At 56.9% G+C, this 16,097-nt stretch overlaps 8 protein-coding genes across 8 annotated transcripts; 4 read left to right on the top strand and 4 right to left on the bottom strand.

Annotated features, from left to right (window-relative positions):
• Positions 1 to 936: 936 nt before the first annotated feature.
• Positions 937 to 2,136, top strand: CkaCkLH20_09811 (folate-binding protein YgfZ; the record flags this gene model as incomplete). Its single annotated transcript, XM_038892526.1, has 1 exon — positions 937 to 2,136. The coding sequence occupies one exon, from the start codon at positions 937 to 939 to the stop codon at positions 2,134 to 2,136; it is 1,200 nt and encodes a 399-aa protein (XP_038742093.1).
• A 185-nt stretch (positions 2,137 to 2,321) lies between these two features.
• CkaCkLH20_09810 (uncharacterized protein) lies at positions 2,322 to 3,152 on the bottom strand (the record flags this gene model as incomplete). Its single annotated transcript, XM_038892525.1, has 1 exon — positions 2,322 to 3,152. One exon carries the CDS (start codon positions 3,150 to 3,152, stop codon positions 2,322 to 2,324), a length of 831 nt encoding a protein of 276 aa, XP_038742092.1.
• Positions 3,153 to 4,414: 1,262 nt separating this feature from the next.
• Positions 4,415 to 4,931, bottom strand: CkaCkLH20_09809 (uncharacterized protein; the record flags this gene model as incomplete). Its single annotated transcript, XM_038892524.1, has 3 exons — positions 4,415 to 4,562; positions 4,623 to 4,750; positions 4,869 to 4,931. The coding sequence occupies 3 exons, from the start codon at positions 4,929 to 4,931 to the stop codon at positions 4,415 to 4,417; spliced, it is 339 nt and encodes a 112-aa protein (XP_038742091.1).
• A 1,307-nt stretch (positions 4,932 to 6,238) lies between these two features.
• Positions 6,239 to 7,591, top strand: CkaCkLH20_09808 (uncharacterized protein; the record flags this gene model as incomplete). Its single annotated transcript, XM_038892523.1, has 4 exons — positions 6,239 to 6,332; positions 6,385 to 6,886; positions 6,940 to 7,215; positions 7,267 to 7,591. The coding sequence occupies 4 exons, from the start codon at positions 6,239 to 6,241 to the stop codon at positions 7,589 to 7,591; spliced, it is 1,197 nt and encodes a 398-aa protein (XP_038742090.1).
• A 978-nt stretch (positions 7,592 to 8,569) lies between these two features.
• On the bottom strand, positions 8,570 to 9,757 carry CkaCkLH20_09807 (uncharacterized protein; the record flags this gene model as incomplete). The annotated part of the gene is made up of 1 exon (XM_038892522.1): positions 8,570 to 9,757. One exon carries the CDS (start codon positions 9,755 to 9,757, stop codon positions 8,570 to 8,572), a length of 1,188 nt encoding a protein of 395 aa, XP_038742089.1.
• Positions 9,758 to 10,081: 324 nt separating this feature from the next.
• On the top strand, positions 10,082 to 10,650 carry CkaCkLH20_09806 (uncharacterized protein; the record flags this gene model as incomplete). Its single annotated transcript, XM_038892521.1, has 4 exons — positions 10,082 to 10,222; positions 10,276 to 10,378; positions 10,438 to 10,574; positions 10,612 to 10,650. 4 exons carry the CDS (start codon positions 10,082 to 10,084, stop codon positions 10,648 to 10,650), a joined length of 420 nt encoding a protein of 139 aa, XP_038742088.1.
• Positions 10,651 to 10,945: 295 nt separating this feature from the next.
• Positions 10,946 to 11,634, bottom strand: CkaCkLH20_09805 (ribosomal protein L7Ae/L30e/S12e/Gadd45 family protein; the record flags this gene model as incomplete). Its single annotated transcript, XM_038892520.1, has 3 exons — positions 10,946 to 11,070; positions 11,127 to 11,445; positions 11,500 to 11,634. The coding sequence occupies 3 exons, from the start codon at positions 11,632 to 11,634 to the stop codon at positions 10,946 to 10,948; spliced, it is 579 nt and encodes a 192-aa protein (XP_038742087.1).
• Positions 11,635 to 12,416: 782 nt separating this feature from the next.
• Positions 12,417 to 13,576, top strand: CkaCkLH20_09804 (40s ribosomal protein s22; the record flags this gene model as incomplete). Its single annotated transcript, XM_038892519.1, has 3 exons — positions 12,417 to 12,549; positions 12,784 to 12,797; positions 13,331 to 13,576. 3 exons carry the CDS (start codon positions 12,417 to 12,419, stop codon positions 13,574 to 13,576), a joined length of 393 nt encoding a protein of 130 aa, XP_038742086.1.
• Positions 13,577 to 16,097: the final 2,521 nt, after the last annotated feature.

The raw sequence follows: 16,097 nt of genomic DNA, 5'->3' as shown, positions 1-16,097 counted from the left end.
GCAAGCTTGCCGGGGTTCCAACTCCCGCTGGAGACGAGCGACATGAGAATCGCAGGGCGACAGGAAAAGAACCATCCGCCCCCCTCTTCGGTCCCGAGATTCTCGAATCTCGAATGGCATTTGCGACGCAAGACTGCCGGGATGTCGATCCTCAACCGCGATTCTGTGGGCGGTCTGGTTGGCGGTGCCTGGCCGGCCGCATGTTGTGTGGCCGCCCACTGCCACGGGGCGTCAGACTTTAGCGCATCCTGCGCCCACTGGGCATGCAACCGTGGCCGCGGTGATTGGTGGTAAAGAGGCCGGGGTTTGATATTCAGGGAAATTTGGAGCCCACTGAAGCTGCTTATGGTTGCATCGTTGCCATCAGCCTTGCCCGGAGGACGTGAAGCGCGGTGAGTCGCCGACGGTTGGCTGGGACGGCAGGACGGGAGTGGCTTGTAGTCTGTGTGAGACTGCGTCACTTGCTGCGAGGAAGATGTTCGCCGAAATGCTCCGAAGCTGGTCTCGTATATCCCAAAGTGTCGTTAGTGTACGGGCAGTTTCGACTGTTTCACGAAGTAACGTAAAGTTGTTGCTATCGTGAAGTTCGTGAAGTCGTCCTAGGCAGCAATATTGAGTGTTGAAGTGGGCCATGTAACTTCAAGGATGAACCTGAAAAATACCAGCCAAATGAGTGGTGCCCGAATTCAGCTGAAATGTCGGGGAGGGTCGGCGTGAGGTCGCCGACCGCCCGTGGCATTCCCGGCCTGTGCCCCGTGCGTTCCGGGGCAAGAACGTCATTACAAACCAGGAACATTTTTCTCTCCATTCCCGATTCCCCCATCGTGGGGATCTCAATTTCGTGCAGCTCGGCCTACGATTCCGCCGATCTACCCTCGTTTCAAGCTCCGGAAAGCTTGAGGACTGCATTGTTCCCTTTCACCAAGAGCTCCAAAAATGCGCGGAATCCCACCCCGCACGCAGCTATCCGCGGCGAGCTTCGTCTGCCGCAGCTGCCGCCAGCAGCAGCAGCAGCAGCAGCAGCGACAACGCCGCCAGTACTCGAGCAACATCAGCCCTCCGCCGCCGGCACCGCCCGCCGCCGGCTTCACCGCCCTCCCCTCGCGCCGCCTCATCTCCGTCGCCGGCCCGGACGCCGCCAAGTTCCTCCAGGGCGTCATCACCGCCAACATCGCGTCCAAGGAGGCCCGCGCGCGCGAGACGGGCTTCTACGCCGCCTTCCTCAACGCCACCGGTCGCGTGCTGCACGACGTCTTCGTCTACCCGGACACCGCGGGCCTGGGCGGCGCCGCGGCGGCCGCGGAGGAGCAGGCCGGGACGCGGTTCCTGATCGAGGCCGACGCGAACGAGGCCGAGAGGCTGGCGAAGCACATCAAGCGGTACAAGCTGCGCGCCAAATTCAACGTGCGGCTACTGGCGGTGGACGAGGCCACGGTGTGGCACGCGTGGGACGACAGCGGGAAGCCCATCACGACGGACGCTGCTACGTTGACGAGGGACCCGAGGACGCCTGGGTTGGGATACCGTCTTATTCAGGGCAAGGACACGCCGCCGCAGTTGGATCTCGAGGCTACGACGGAGGACAGCTACACGATCAGGCGGTACCTGCAGGGCGTGGCTGAGGGACAGGACGAGATCATCCGGGAGCACGCGCTGCCGCAGGAGACCAACATGGACTTTATGAACGGCATCGATTATCACAAGGGCTGCTACGTAGGACAAGAGCTCACGATTCGCACGAAGCACCGCGGAGTAGTGCGGAAGAGGATACTCCCATGCATGATTTACGACGTGGACAGGGCGGCGCCTCAGACATTGCAGTACAGGCCGGAAGAAGACACGAATCACGGGCCCGAGGGTCTGCCGGCGGAGACGATCCCTCGAGAGACCAGCATTGGCCGGGCTGGCAAGAAGGGCAGGAGCGCGGGCAAGTGGCTCAAGGGTGTTGGGAACGTCGGCCTGGGGCTTTGCCGCCTGGAGATCATGACCGACATTGTACTACCTGGCGAGACCGCTGCCTCGACGTACGACCCTTCTAACGAGTTCCTGTTGCAATGGGGCGAGGATGACAAGAACAACGCGGTGAAGATCAAGGCATTCGTGCCTGAGTGGGTGAGAAATGGGTTGAGCGAATGAAGCACCTGCCCGGTAGAAGTCAGTGCCATTCTTGTAGAATAGAAAGGGGTATAAGTGTATGAATGAAGCCATCGTCGTCTCCTCTGTTGCATTCGCCGTCATCGTCACCTCCCTGTCCCCATCATCGTCATCGTCGTCCTCGTCGTAAACGCCTTCTGCCAGATTAATCTTCGCCGTCTGCCGGCTTATTCTTTGCTGCCGTCACCCGCCTCTGCTGCGGCCTTTTCTGCTGCGGCCTTTTCTGCTGCGGCCTTTTCTGCTGCGGCCTTCTTCGCATCCCTTATCTTCTGGAAAGCCAGCATCTTTGCCTTTGTGTCTTCCCACTTTGGAGGCGCACGAGGGACAGCGGGGGCGGGAGCTGATGCGGGTGCTGGTGGTGCCGGTGGTGCCGGGTCGCCGCCGTCCGTCTTGCCCTTCTTCCTGGCCTTCTTCTCGGCCTTGAGTCGCCTCTTCTCTTCCAGTCTCCTCTCCAACTCAGCCATCCTCTCATCTAACTCATCGGGCTCCCTCTCTCGCTCGGCGCGCTCCAACTGCTCCCTCTTGAAGCGTTCCGCCTCCTCGGCCATGCGCCGCTCATTCTCCCGCTGGCCCTCCTCGCGCAGACGAGCCCTCTCGCGCTCCAGCTCGCGGGCGCGCTCCTCCTTCTCGAGGCGCTGCCTCTTGGCCTCGCGCTCGTCGGCCTCGAGGGCGTCGGCGAATCGCTTGTCGGCGCCGACCCTCTGCAGGCGTTCTGCCTTCTGGCGGAGTGCCGCCTTGCGGGCATTATCGTACGCGGCGCGCGCGGCGGTGTCGAGCAGGATATCGCGTGCGAACTCGAAGAGCTCCCACTTCTCGGGGTCGTATGCGTCCTTGGCCTTGTCGGGGTGGTACTTGATGGACTGTTTGCGCCACGCGCTCCTTATTTTCTTCTCGTCCTGCTCGGTGTGTTCGACTTGGAGTAGTTCGTATAGGTCGATGTTGTTCGCGGAACACTCCTGCGCCTTGGCGAGGAGGTCCTTGTCGCTGCTGTCCGCCATTTCTGATGTTGAGGTCTTGGCAGAAGACGTGGGTGGAGGATGGCAGAAGTGAAGAGTGCCACCGGTAGTCGCGTAGGTGGATGGTGGCACGGGCGGACAGGAAAAGTGGGTCGGGTTTACGTCCGTACCTTGCGAGCAGAGGCGTGTAGATTTTCGAACGTCGTCCTAGAAGGACAGGAGGCTTTCTGATAGAAATCAAAAGTTCAACAGTAGCACTACAAAACTGGCGTGTTGAAAAGATAATGTGTTGTGCTGACGTAACGGAAATGAGAAAAACAGTGAGTGATGGGAGTGGTATCGCTGAAGCAAAATTACCACCAGCTTTTTTTTTCTCTATTTTTTTTTATAAAAAACCTTGTTACATCTCCCTCGCCTCCTCGGTTATACGAATGAAGTGTGGAAAATTAAAATCATATGGCTTCGACTGCTTGAACCGCGTATCAAGCTCCTCACATAGAACATCGGATTACAGGCCGGCTGAGGAAAATGCATCAGTGCCCAGTCGGGAGGCATTGTTCTCAGCTAGGTAACCAATGAATGGTGTCTTCATTTCGAGGTTAGGTGGTGATCTTGGCTAACATTCCGGTGGCGCCCACTCTGCCACTTCAACAACCACAACGCCAGACACATGGATCGACATACACAACTCAATCTTACGTCCGTACACACCACACTCGCCGTTGCTTGGCGGTGATCATGATCCTGATCTGAGCACCACATGGCATTTTAACCGTTCTAGCAAGATTCAACGAATGGTTCATTTTGTCTCCATTCATGGCATCTTCGAGATTCCTTCCAGGTCTCTCATCACTGGAAACTTGATTCCCATCCATATTTCATCAACACTTCCGCTCTTGCTCAAAGAGATGACAGTTTCACTCTAGAAACCGTGAGATTACTGATCTTCCGTTTACCCTACGAGTCATCGGATGCTGCCTTACTCAAATTCTGCACAAATCTGTCTCGCATTGCATTTCCTGACAATCGTGGCATTCACTACTCTACCAAATTCAAGCCCGGGCTGGCCACCTGGCGCTGCTTATGCCCAGAGCCTTTGTTGGTTCCCACGAGCTCAACCTCCTTGCTAAGCCCGATGCGGTCCATTGCCATTCGCCCTACAGGAAGGCTTTTCGGGCATCACAACTAACTCATTCCATCGAGAGTAAGCAATCCCCGGACGGACGGAGCCCTGAAAAATTGGCAGGCCCTCACCCGCCTCAGCTCGCTTCGCCATCGCCATCGCCATCGCCAAAGGCCTCTTTTCAAATCTTGGAGCGCTCATAGCCAGCGCCGGGCTTCGTGTGGATGACCTTGACGTTCTCGACCAGGTCGCCAGTCTCCATGGCTTTCACGAGGGCGACGACGTCGGGCCCGACCATGTGCTTGTTCATCGCGTCCTCGTCGGCGTACCTGGCAGGTCCTGTCAGTTGATCTCCCGCTCCCGCCGACGTCAACAGCGAGTCCACCTACGTCTCTCTCACGACGAACTCCTCTAGGCCGCCATTCTTGTCTTGGAGACCCCTGTGGATCTCGTACCGCAAAGTGCCTGGCTCGTTGGCCTCGGAGTAGTTGACACAGTTGCTGAAGAGCTCGAAGACCTGGTTTCATCACATCAGAGCCGCGCTACTCGTCTCAGATTGAGACATGTTGACGTTCTCACGCCCGCTCGGTGAGGTAAGGGGGGCGCGGGCCAGCGTGCCGTCTGAGTTCGCTCACCTTCTCCGCCTTGCCCGGTTTGGGAGTAATGACAGCCGTTAAGTCAATGATTTGGGTCGACATGATGAGAACCACGCTTGCTGTCCCGAGCCTGTGGGTGGGTTCAACGAGATCGGGTTCGGGGTTGGACGCCGATGCAAGTCCAGTGAGGTGGTGGCCGCCACTGATGAGTTCGGTGCGATGTGCTGAAAGGTCTCGACCACGACGTTGACACAATCGAGAGGCGAGAAGTCGGCGGCTTGGGGTCAAATTCCGGACTACGTGAACCTTGAACCTCAGTTATCAAAGACTCTTAAATGGCACTAGGTCTTCGGGGACCACAGAGACCCCGGGTGGAGGCCGGAAAAGGTTAACCACCGCCGAACGTGAGCCGCCCCGGAAGCGACTACAACATTTCCGGAGCGATGCCACATGGCCCGGCAAGGCGCCGACTGCTCGGGCGGGGTGATTTTGGCCTGTTCTGCCCTAGCTCCCATGCCAAATCGTCAGCAGCACCACTCTCTTGGGTTTGAATTTGGGTTCGCCCTGTAACAAGATGTCTTGCAGCATCGCCGGAGCTGGATTAAACAGTGAAGAAATTTGCGCCCTGGACGTAAGCCATAGACGCCCCGGACAATTGCAACTCCCCGGAACTCAGTGGCCACAGGGGGTGAGGTGAGAGGTCTCAGCGGTCCCACGTTCTCTTGGCCGTCACGGTGTTCGATGGCAGTAGCAACCTCAAGTGCGGCCTTCCACTGCCACCAGCCTAGAACATCTACAGCCATCGAGGCGCCTCTCCAATGTCGCCGTTGGCCACCCATCCCACCGGATTCCCAGAGACGGCCACCCCCTACCTCCAACAGCTTCCGATGAGATCCAAGTCGTCGGTGCCACTGTCCCAAGCTTCGTTGTCAGGCCGAACCAAACCCTCGGTAGTCCAAGCCACCAGCTGAGGAACACGATGAACTCATCGGTGTCCCTACCCGATCGTGGACCTCCCACCCAGCTGTCTGGGTCCAACGGATGCTGCTTTCCCCTTTTTGCACACGTCTGTCTCATGGCGAGTGCCGTCGGGAGCGCGAACTATGCCTCCTTCCGGGGATTTCACGTCGCCTCGGGGCCTGTCAGCCAGGGGTGCATACTTTGTTAGCTCAAACACCATGTTTTTCTTCATGCTATCCTCTCATCTCCTACTTCCCATATAAGCCATCGTCCTATCCTCCTCGATCTTGAAGCTCCCATTTGGTCCTCACCCCTAAGCTCGACAACAAGCACCACACACGAACCCGACAACCACTCTACAAACGTGTAGATGCGATTTTCAACACCTACTAGAATCAACTATACGACATCGGTTCCTTGAAACATCAGCCCAAACGAGCTTCGTCGCCATGTCGCCTACTCAAGTCATGACCAGGCCTTGCCGCTCCCCTTTCCAGTTGGATGGAGCATCGGAAACGTACTTTGCGAGGTACCCCGGATCAGGTCAGCAGACGCAGACACGAGACGATCCCATCAGATTCTAACATCGACCTAGCCCCTCTTCCATCTCCTTCAGTCGAGCCTCTCCCGACTAAGGAGGAGCTTCTCGAGCTTTGCGACTCAGTCCGAACATGCCTCAGCCGTGAGAGGAGCCTGGGGCCCGACGCAGACAAGATCCAGAGCCTCCTCGAGAGAGCTCTCAAGGACGAGTTGCGCCACACACCGTCCCTCGACTTCGAGACTCTCCAGTATGCGCGCCTCGACAAGCTCCTGTCCGACATCCTCGACCCCGCCCACCGTCCATCGCCGATCCCCCTCCGCTTCCGCGCCGACATGGCCGTCGCCGAGAGCCTGCAGAAGATGTGGCGCACCCGCTTCCGCGATCAGTACTTCTCCATCGACCAAGTCCGCCAACGCAGCCTGTCCGTCGGCGGCGAGATGCGCGACATCAGCTTTACGCCCGAGGGGCAGGATCCCCTCGAATCGTGGACTGTCCAGTACAGCTGTCGCGAACCCGTCTCGGAGCTAGAGGGAAACCAGAAGTTCGAACCTGGCCAGTACGTCGACCAAACACTTGACATCCGGAGCACTGAATGCTGACCATCTGTAGCTGGTGGCTGAACCTTGCTTGCGCCCACCGCGATGGCATCATCGGCACCGCAATCGAGAAGCCCACCAAGGGCAAGTACGGCGTCACCGCCCTGCCCCTCCTCACCGGCCGCGAGGAGCACGTCCGCGGCAACCTCTACCGATACGTCCGCGAGGGCCGCCTCTCCGACATGCACGTCTCCCTCCTTACCCAGGTCGGCACGCAGATCCGCATCCTCAGGGGCTACCGCCTCAAGAGCGTCATCGCTCCTCAGGCCGGCGTGCGCTACGATGGACTGTGAGTTCTTCCGCTTTCGACCGCAGTGATTCTCAACTAAAACATCTCCAGTTACATCATCCGCCAATATGGCAACAAGCTGGATGCTACCACCGACAAGTACCGTCTCGAGCTTCTGATCGAGCGCGTCGATGGACAGAAGTCTTTCGATGCGGTACAGCAGGTGCCCCGCCCGTCGCAGATGGACGACTGGCAGACGTTTAAGAAGGTCGAGGCCGAGACCATTCGCCAGCGAAAGGGCGATGACGGTCTTCTCGACTTCAAGCTGCTCAAGGAGGAGGAGCGTATCGACCGCGAGCACTGGAGGCGTGCGAGCGAGTTCAAGGCTTCGCTTGGCCAGGAGGGTTGTGGATTGGGACTAATCATGTCCGCTTGAGGAGGGACGCTAGGATGGAGCCGCGATTTTCAGAGATACCCTGTATTACCTACCACAGCCTGTACCACTGCGTTATGAATAATGATGATGAATTATGAACCACGCATATTCGTTTCCGTTCATGTGATGCCGGACATCTTTGGACCCATAAGATCACGCCGCTTGGTGGCTTCAACTCATGATCCAGAAGAGGTGGAGGATGGGAGCCTTTGTGAGCAAGCCATGCTTAAGCGTGATGAGGGAGAAGCAATGGAATTCGTCACGGAAGTGCTTTTCCGACCTGAGTTCGTGCCAACGATTTTGAATAATTCAAAGCACTGAAATCATGCCATCATTACAATGATTGTGTGTTCAATACGACGAGCGTGAAGAAGAATGTACCCAAAGGGAGCGGATGAGGTAGTGGGCAGCTGGCTGCTGACCCGCCTTTTCCGCATTTGGCGACGTTTTCCGTTCGATTCCCACGCGACGCACTTTTCAACTCGTTTTATCTCGACGAGCACCTGTTGCACAAAAATAAAATCGACATCATCAGAAAGATCGCTCTCGTCTCCGTGGAATGCAAAAAAAGACGAAAAAAAATTGGTAGCTTCTCTTTGATTGAGCGTGTCATCCTTAGTGCAGGGGCCATGCTAATCTTCTCTGTATCGTTTCAAATTGACCAAATGCCCGAAGGCGAAAGCTGAAAGAACTTTTTGGACTCAAGTACCCTCCAGCGTCGGTGTTGGAAGTGGGGCGCGGGCCAATCAGAAGCGTTGGTTTGGATAGGTCACCAGCGCTCGTACCACCACTCCAGAGACCGGGCACATGGCCTCTCAAAAAGCAGATTTACATGTTCTCGATCATTATTATTTGATAGTGATGGGTAGTTTACAAGTTTTTGTACAAGTTTTAAGGTGCTTCGCAAGAATGTTTCAATTTTGTGGCATGTCGAGCCTTCGCCCCCCACCTCAAAGTTGACCATCGCTTGAGAGCTCCTCATGAAGGCTGAACAGATCCCCGACGGTGCATCTCGCGCCGCAGGTTCCCCGTCTCCAAGCTGTCCTCGACCTCGGCCAGGACGTCCTCGCCCACCAGGCTCCGCCACGTGTACATCTTGTGCGGCTCGCCCTTGGCGCTGAACGGGTACCCCGTGGGCGACATCAGCTCCATCCTGACCAGCTTGTCGTACTCCCAGACGAACAGGCCGAGCCGGCGGAACGGGTGCAGGGGCACGCCGCGGATGGGCGACGGCGGGAAGTGCCGGAGCCGTATGTTCGCGTAGACCCAGCCGACGGGGTTCTGGCTCATGAGGAACCCGCGCGTGCGGCCCGACTCGTCGTCGACGGCGAGCGGCGGCGCCGGGTCCGGCCACGACGTCGCGGACGGGTTCGGGAGGATCCACGGGGTTCCCGCGCCCCCGGGGGCGCGGATGTGGTCGACGAAGTCCGACACCGTGAGGAACTCCTCCTTCTCGTACCGCAGGGGCCCGTAGAGGGTCTCCCAGGACACGCAGCGAGGGGACGCCCACCCCAAGCGGTTCTCCGAGGCGGCTCGTCGCAGCTCGTAGAGCAGCTGCAGTCTCCAGAACCCGCGCGCCGCCCGCTGCTCCTCGATCCAGACCGGCGGGCCGACGTCCTGGGGCTCGTAGGGCCGGCCGGCGTAGCGGCCCCGCCAGGTCTTGTACACCCACCCGCGCATGTCGTCGTCCGAGTGCGCGGGGGACGCGCGGAGCCATTGTTCACGGTAGTACGCGAGGCAGGGGGGCGTCAGGAAGGCGATCCGGCGCGCGGTTTGGAGGATGCTCCGGACGGCGCCGGGCTTCTGCCCGCGGTACGTGTGGGTGAGAGGCGGCGCCGTGCTGTGGAATCGCCCGCGGCCGCTCGCCTGTGTATGATGATTGGCTCGCTTGACGAACGCGTCGAGAGACGCCGCGGGTGGGTTGTCCGCGGTCGACGTCCGAACGACGGCCACGAGCCGGACCAGGCCGAATACTTGCGGTGCTGTGGAGCTTGTCAGGACGAGCTCGAGGATCTCGGGGCCGATTGTGGGACTGTTGAAGACGCGGGCCGCTGCCGGGGAGGCCGTGATGAGATGGTAGAGCGTCCTCAGGTCGCTGATGTAGGAGAGAATCTCGGTCAGTATCTCAGTCGGGAGACTGTCCAGTGAAGCGAGCGTCACAGCCATGGCGGAGAAAGGAGCAGTTTGTCAATCATGGGGCGTTTTCCCCGATCAAACTGGATGCCTTTTTTGAGGTGGAAGAGCGCTCCTACGACTGATGAGGTCCATGTTTGAGATTTGGAGTAGTAATGCATTAACCAGACGCGTGCTGGTGTTGTCTCTGACATGACGGCGGCTGAGGCCGGCTCCCCCGCATTTCGTCACACGCCTCCCAGGGTCTTGGTTGGTGGGGTGAGAGAAGGGAGGGTGAGCTCTGGCCTTCTGCTAACTTACCCCCCACCATCGTTTGCGAGTCCAATTTTCCCAACAGCAACACACGACGCAGCCAGCATGGGTAAAAACGACAAGAAGCCCGCCGACAAGAAGGACGGCGGAAAGTCCGGCGGCGGCAAGAAGGGAGGCAAGGGTGAGAGCGACGACAAGGGCGGCAAGGCCAAGGGCGCGCAGTCCATCAACGTGCGCCACATTCTGGTGAGTCTTGGAACTGAGCGATTCTGGGGAATTCGGCCTGACGAGCGATTTAGTGCGAGAAGCACGGGAAGAAGGAGGAGGCTCTGGCTAAGCTGAGAGACGGCGCCAAGTTTGACGATGTTGCGAGGGAGTTCTCGGAGGACAAGGCCAGACAGGGTAAGAATTATCGTTACGATGACTTGCGCCATGAGGGGTTTGACCTGACGGTTTCACAGGAGGCTCTCTTGGCTGGAAGACGAAGGGCAGCTTGGATCCCAAGTTTGAGGACGTCGCATTTGTGCTTGCGGCGAGCACGACGTCAAGTCCTGTCATCGCAGAGGCAAAGACGGAGTTCGGATACCACATCATCATGGTAAGTGGATGCCAGTGCGTCGCCCATGTTGCTTCAGACATGCTCACTGCTCAACCAGGTGGAGGGCAAGAAATAGATTCCCGAGCTTCGGCTCACACTCATAGCATCAAATCACTCGATATCGCATTGCGCAAGTCGTTTTTGGTTCAAGAGTGCCCAATGCCGTTTCTCTTTATTTGCCCCTATGTTGCAAGATGACCTGACTTCCAGAGGGAGTCCTCCATTTTTTGTTTCGAGATGCCAGCTGAAGAAGCTAGAGTACAACCGAAAGATTCGTTCGTTGCGGCGGTTCCAAAATTTCACCGTCGCCCCTCTATACCCTTCACCCCGTCGTGACGCCCAAATTCAAATCATGAAAGCCCAACCCAAATTTACTGCTCGGTCTGGAAGTAGTTGAGGAGGATGGAGCGCTCCTGGGACTCTTCACCCCAGTCCTTGACGACGACGCAAGAGCAGTTGACGACCTTGCGGGCGTTGCCCTCACGGTCCAACACGCCTGTTTCCTGTTAGTCCACGGTCCCGTCCTCATCGTCCATCTCGGGCAAAACTCACAGAGACCGGCCCACTCGCCGAGCTGCTTGCCGTCGGGAACCTTGATCAGGGGGATCTTGTGCTCGGAGCACAGAGCGATGACGAGCTTCTTGTAGGCCTCCTCCTCGCAAGCCTCGTTGAGGACGCACATGTGGGCCTGGCGGCGGTCGAGGGCCTTGGAAGCCTCGCGGAGACCGCGGGCAAGACCGTCGTGCATGAGGGCGAGCTTCAGGACACCCTTGAGGGCGTCAAGAACGGACATCTGGCCCTTGGAACCGGCATCGGCGGAAACCTCGACCTCCTCGGCCACCTCGGGGGCGTTGTTCTCTTCTACGTCCGACTGTGGAAATGCGCAAAGTCACCGGTCAGCGAGTCTGATCTGATATCGTGCAACAACGGAGGGGGGGAGGGAAGAGGCGCCCCAGGAAGCCTGGGGGTTCTCGATCGGCCCAGCCCGAACGCGAGATTCCCGCATCGCCCGCGGTTCCATTGACGAAATCGAGCGGACAATGCGGTAGTCTCGCGCCATTGGGCAATTTGCGCAGAGGGAATCAGCGGAGACTCACCATCTTGAAAGTTTGCGTCAAGTCTCTGTCGGTGCGATCCTCGAAGAGTGGTGTTGTAAATGTGTATGGGTTAGTTTATGAATAAAATGAGACTTGTGCGAATTGAACGGGAGTTGGGACTCGCTGGGAAAAAATTACAGACATCGCTTATTGGCTGGATGGTGGGGTCGCCCAGCCGGTGCGCTTAGGGCAATTTTGTGGTGGTGCACGGACCACCCACAACCGACTGGCGAATTTTTGAGGAGGTGGACGACCAGCACTACCTGAATTTTTTTTTCCCGCTCCCTTCATCCCCGTTCCGTCCTCCCATCGTCAACCCATTGCCAAACCTTCAGCGGCACCACTCAACCACCGAGGTACGTGCAAACATGTTCATGATGCCGCCTTGATCAAAGCAGGAACTCTTGCCTTTTCCTTGATGCCGGAGAGGAGCAATCAGACGAGTCGTGCGACACACGAGAACGCGATGACTTCGACCTCGGTTTCCTGACGAACGCTGCTGCGGTTCCCTCTTTTCGCGAGGAGGACCGTTTCTTGCCGACGACGACGACGATGACATCTGATACGCTCCTTCTCTTCAGCAAAGAGCTGGCAGAACCCTCCTCTCGATCGAAGCTTTTTCTTTGCCTGGGAGGGCACTCTCCACGCTCAGCAGGCCTCGGAAGGCTAACATACAATTTCTCCGTTGGCAGATACCTCATTTCACACTCAGACTTGAGAATCTCCGCATTCAACAACCGTCAAAATGGTCCGCACCTCCGTTCTCCACGACGCTCTCAAGAGCATGAACAACGCCGAGAAGGCCGGCAAGCGCCAGGTCCTCATCAGACCCAGCTCCAAGGTCATCGTCAAGTTCCTCCAGGTCATGCAGCGCCACGGTATGTCTTCACCCAGCCTTGCTGTCTTTTCTTTCTCTTCTCTTCTTTTCTCTCGGGGGACATTTGGAATGCACCATTCGGCTTGATAACTAGGGCGACCGTCTTTTTCACTCCCACGACCCAGCCCCTATAAGTAGCCGATATATTGAACGCGGATATCTTACAACTTTTTCGGATTCCTCTCCTGATGTCAAAGCTTTATATGTCCGCAACAATTCGCTAACTGTCTTTCAGGATACATCGGCGAGGTTAGTTCTCCATTTGTTTGAATTCAGCAATCATCTGGCAATGCCCTCAGGAAGGAGAGGGGCAGCCAGACAGACCACCATCGGACTCCCGGGGACGCATCACGCCTTCGAGGCCAATCTTGGCTCCCGATCATTTGGATGTGCTCGCATTGGCACGGATGGTCTTCTGGTTGTCCCTCTACTCGGTCCTTTGGCGCGCGTTGGGCGAAGTTCTGTGTACCAGACTTACCGAACAGCAGTGTTGGTGATGTGGCTTGAGGCATGCACGCAGTCAAGTGGCTGGTGTATACTTTGAGGCTCATATTGACAGCCGAACACCATTTCCCCAACTCACCTCCGCCTCACCTCCGCCAGAGTTCACTTGCGGGAGCAGGGGAACTAAGGTTTGCGTTCGCATCGGTGCTCAGTACCACGTGACCAGCTGAACCCTGCTCGCACTAACAAGTGAACTCGGAGGAGGTGATGGCTTCGAATAACATTACCCTCACCTATTGACAACATCTTCTCGACATTTCTAACTGCCGTATGCACAGTTTGAGGAAGTTGACGACCACCGCTCCGGCAAGATTGTCGTTCAGCTCAACGGCCGCCTCAACAAGTGCGGTGTCATCTCCCCCCGCTACAACGTCCGCCTCGCCGACCTCGAGAAGTGGGTTGTCAAGCTGCTCCCTGCCCGTCAGTTCGGCTACGTCATCCTCACCACCTCCGCCGGTATCATGGACCACGAGGAGGCCCGTCGCAAGCACGTTGCCGGCAAGGTCATCGGCTTCTTCTACTAAGCGGATCGGGAAACCAACCAAAAAAAGTGTACTGAGAAAAAAGGGGCATGGGATTTCGCGGCGTCTGGGAGGGAAAATTGGGTTAGCCATGGCCGATATCAGCGGATGCCATTGAGCTAGGATCTCATTTACACCAAAAGCAATGAACTTCAAGCAAGACCCCACCAATACGACCGTCTTTCTGTGCCAACACTCTGTGTGTGAAATTGATGTGTCATGATATCTTTGAACTGTGATCTTGATGTTGGTGAATTGATGGCAGAAATCGGTCATTAATGGGGGCGACACTATTTGAGCCGGCTGAGGCAAAGCCGTTCGCCAGTCGAAACAAACTCGTCTATCGGAAGTCATGACAAACCTTGGTTGCTTTTTTTCAGGGTCTCATAAGCTGGGAACCTGAGAACAATCTACCTGGCGCCGGGTTCCTACAACCCGTGGTGTTTGAAGTGACTGTTGAACCCTTGAAACGTGATCGTTGGCTAACGAATATTTGGCTCGATCGGTCGGTGGCAGTATCACCATCACGTCCCCCCGATGTCGGAAAACTTCTGCCTTCCAAGAAATCCATACGATTCCCCATGATTTCAAATCACTAGAGGCTCTGGATGGAGTTCGTGTGGGTTACCCAAACCAAGGGAAACGGCCCCGCAAGCGAACGGTTGGGGATGTTTGCTGTTCGGCCTCGGCTCGGCAGAGAGGACGGAAACAATTGCAATGGAGACGGGTCTCCGCAAAGGCGAAGCGAGGCGGACTCTGGTCCTTCACAGCCGTTGACGTCTGATGGGCCTTGTCAGTTTCGAACGGCACTTTGTTCGGTTTGGGAGGTTGGGCTGTGAGTTTTGCTTTTGCGGGATTTCGGAATTCTATCCTGCCATCTAGCATCTTGGTCGCAGAAGCAAGTCTGGAACACACAGGGTGGTGTTCAGCCGGGACCCGTGACGGTTGGGCCGATGGGAGTAGTTCGTCTTCGGTGAAGCTTGGCTTGTAGAAGCGCTGGCAAGTCGTCTGACTTTCTATAAATAAGGGGACCACTATGCAGTGAGGCTGCTCCGTAGGTGTGACGGCTTTCAACTTTGTGATTATTTATGGTTTATCACGTCTTGGTGGCAGCATCCATGTGCGAGAAAGAGATGGGATGACGGAAAGTCAAATCATACGCTCTCTTCTTGCCCTCCAACCCGAGCTGCTAATTCAATCACCACCATTGGCCATTCGTCCGTCGTCGGAAAAAGAAGCAGAGCTCTGTGCGGTTCCACCCGGGAAGCGTGTCACAGTAGCACGTACTCCATGCCCCTCAGGCCCCCCCGGCTCCGTCCCGGACACATCTCCGGACGACTGCAGCGCGGGCACCCCCTTATTTGTTTTTCTTCTGTTCGTCCCAACCTTCAGGCGTCTGGATATTTGATATGTCCCGCATGCTTTTCTTTCTCTGTGCTCTGTCTGCCTGCCAGTAATGAAACAGCTTCCCGGGTACCTGTGGTGCCGAACACCTTGGTTCAAAGCGTGCAGTCTTTCAAAGCCTTATCTTGATGAGGTCTTGTTTCTCTCCCAGCTGCCGACCCCGAAAACTGCCGAAAGGTTGACTCAATGAGACCTCCCCGATCATCGGTCTCATTTCGCGGTTGTGATGGTCCGGCGAGCAGAGGTTCGTCCTCCATATACTCCAGGGTATCATCCCGGCGTAATGAACCTGCCGCCTGCGACCGTTCATCTGGCCTAGATGAACCTCAATCCCGGGACTCTATTACTGGAACCTTTTCGTTGAGGTGGACTGCACTGTAACCCCCATTTGTGAACCCGCTTCCACGCGATGTGGCCGAGGGAAATAACCCTTGCCTGGCCACGCTTCGGCTTCGACTGAGGCGATTTGTATTCGTATTACAGAGCTGTGAGAGGACGTTTTCCTCCCGGATGATCAGCGAACAGCGGCCCCACCAAAAGGGCCCGCTCGATGACGATGACGGCTCGGCCTTCTCGACCTCAACCTCAACCTCCTGCAGCGAGCTCTTTTCCTTTTCCACACCAGCGCCGGGGTTTGAAGCTGTATGCAGACGTGGGCTCCTGTCTCATTCGCCCGCCTCTTTCGCCCACTGAGACTTGGCAAAAGTACCCAGCCCTTTTCCATCACAAGTGAGCACGTCTAAACGCTACAACTCGTCTTGAACGAGGGTCCCCGGGACCAAATTCATCTCAACCGTTATCCTTGTCTTGCCTGCTGGCCGGGTTCTTTAGCCCCAATGTCGTCCCAGTTCGACTTTTCTCTCCATCACTCTTCGTCATAGACTGGACAAAGTGGACAGAGGGCTTACTTCCCGTGGAGAAGGCTGACCGTTCCTCACGTCGTCCATCTCACTCGACAAGACCCGGTATTACGTACGCCGCGGTGCGAGAATCATCACATCGCCAGGCCCTCCTCCCCTCCAATGTCGCACAGAAAAATCACCACGAGACAGCGCGGTCGCTTCCGTCGTGTTTGTGTGTTTGCCTCGCACATGGCAACATGGCTGCCGGGCCAAGAAAG

The sequence above is a fragment of the Colletotrichum karsti genome (assembly GCF_011947395.1).
Source record: "Colletotrichum karsti strain CkLH20 chromosome Unknown Scaffold36, whole genome shotgun sequence".
NCBI lineage: Eukaryota > Fungi > Ascomycota > Sordariomycetes > Glomerellales > Glomerellaceae > Colletotrichum > Colletotrichum karsti.
This window is presented reverse-complemented; position numbering and strand designations above follow the sequence as displayed.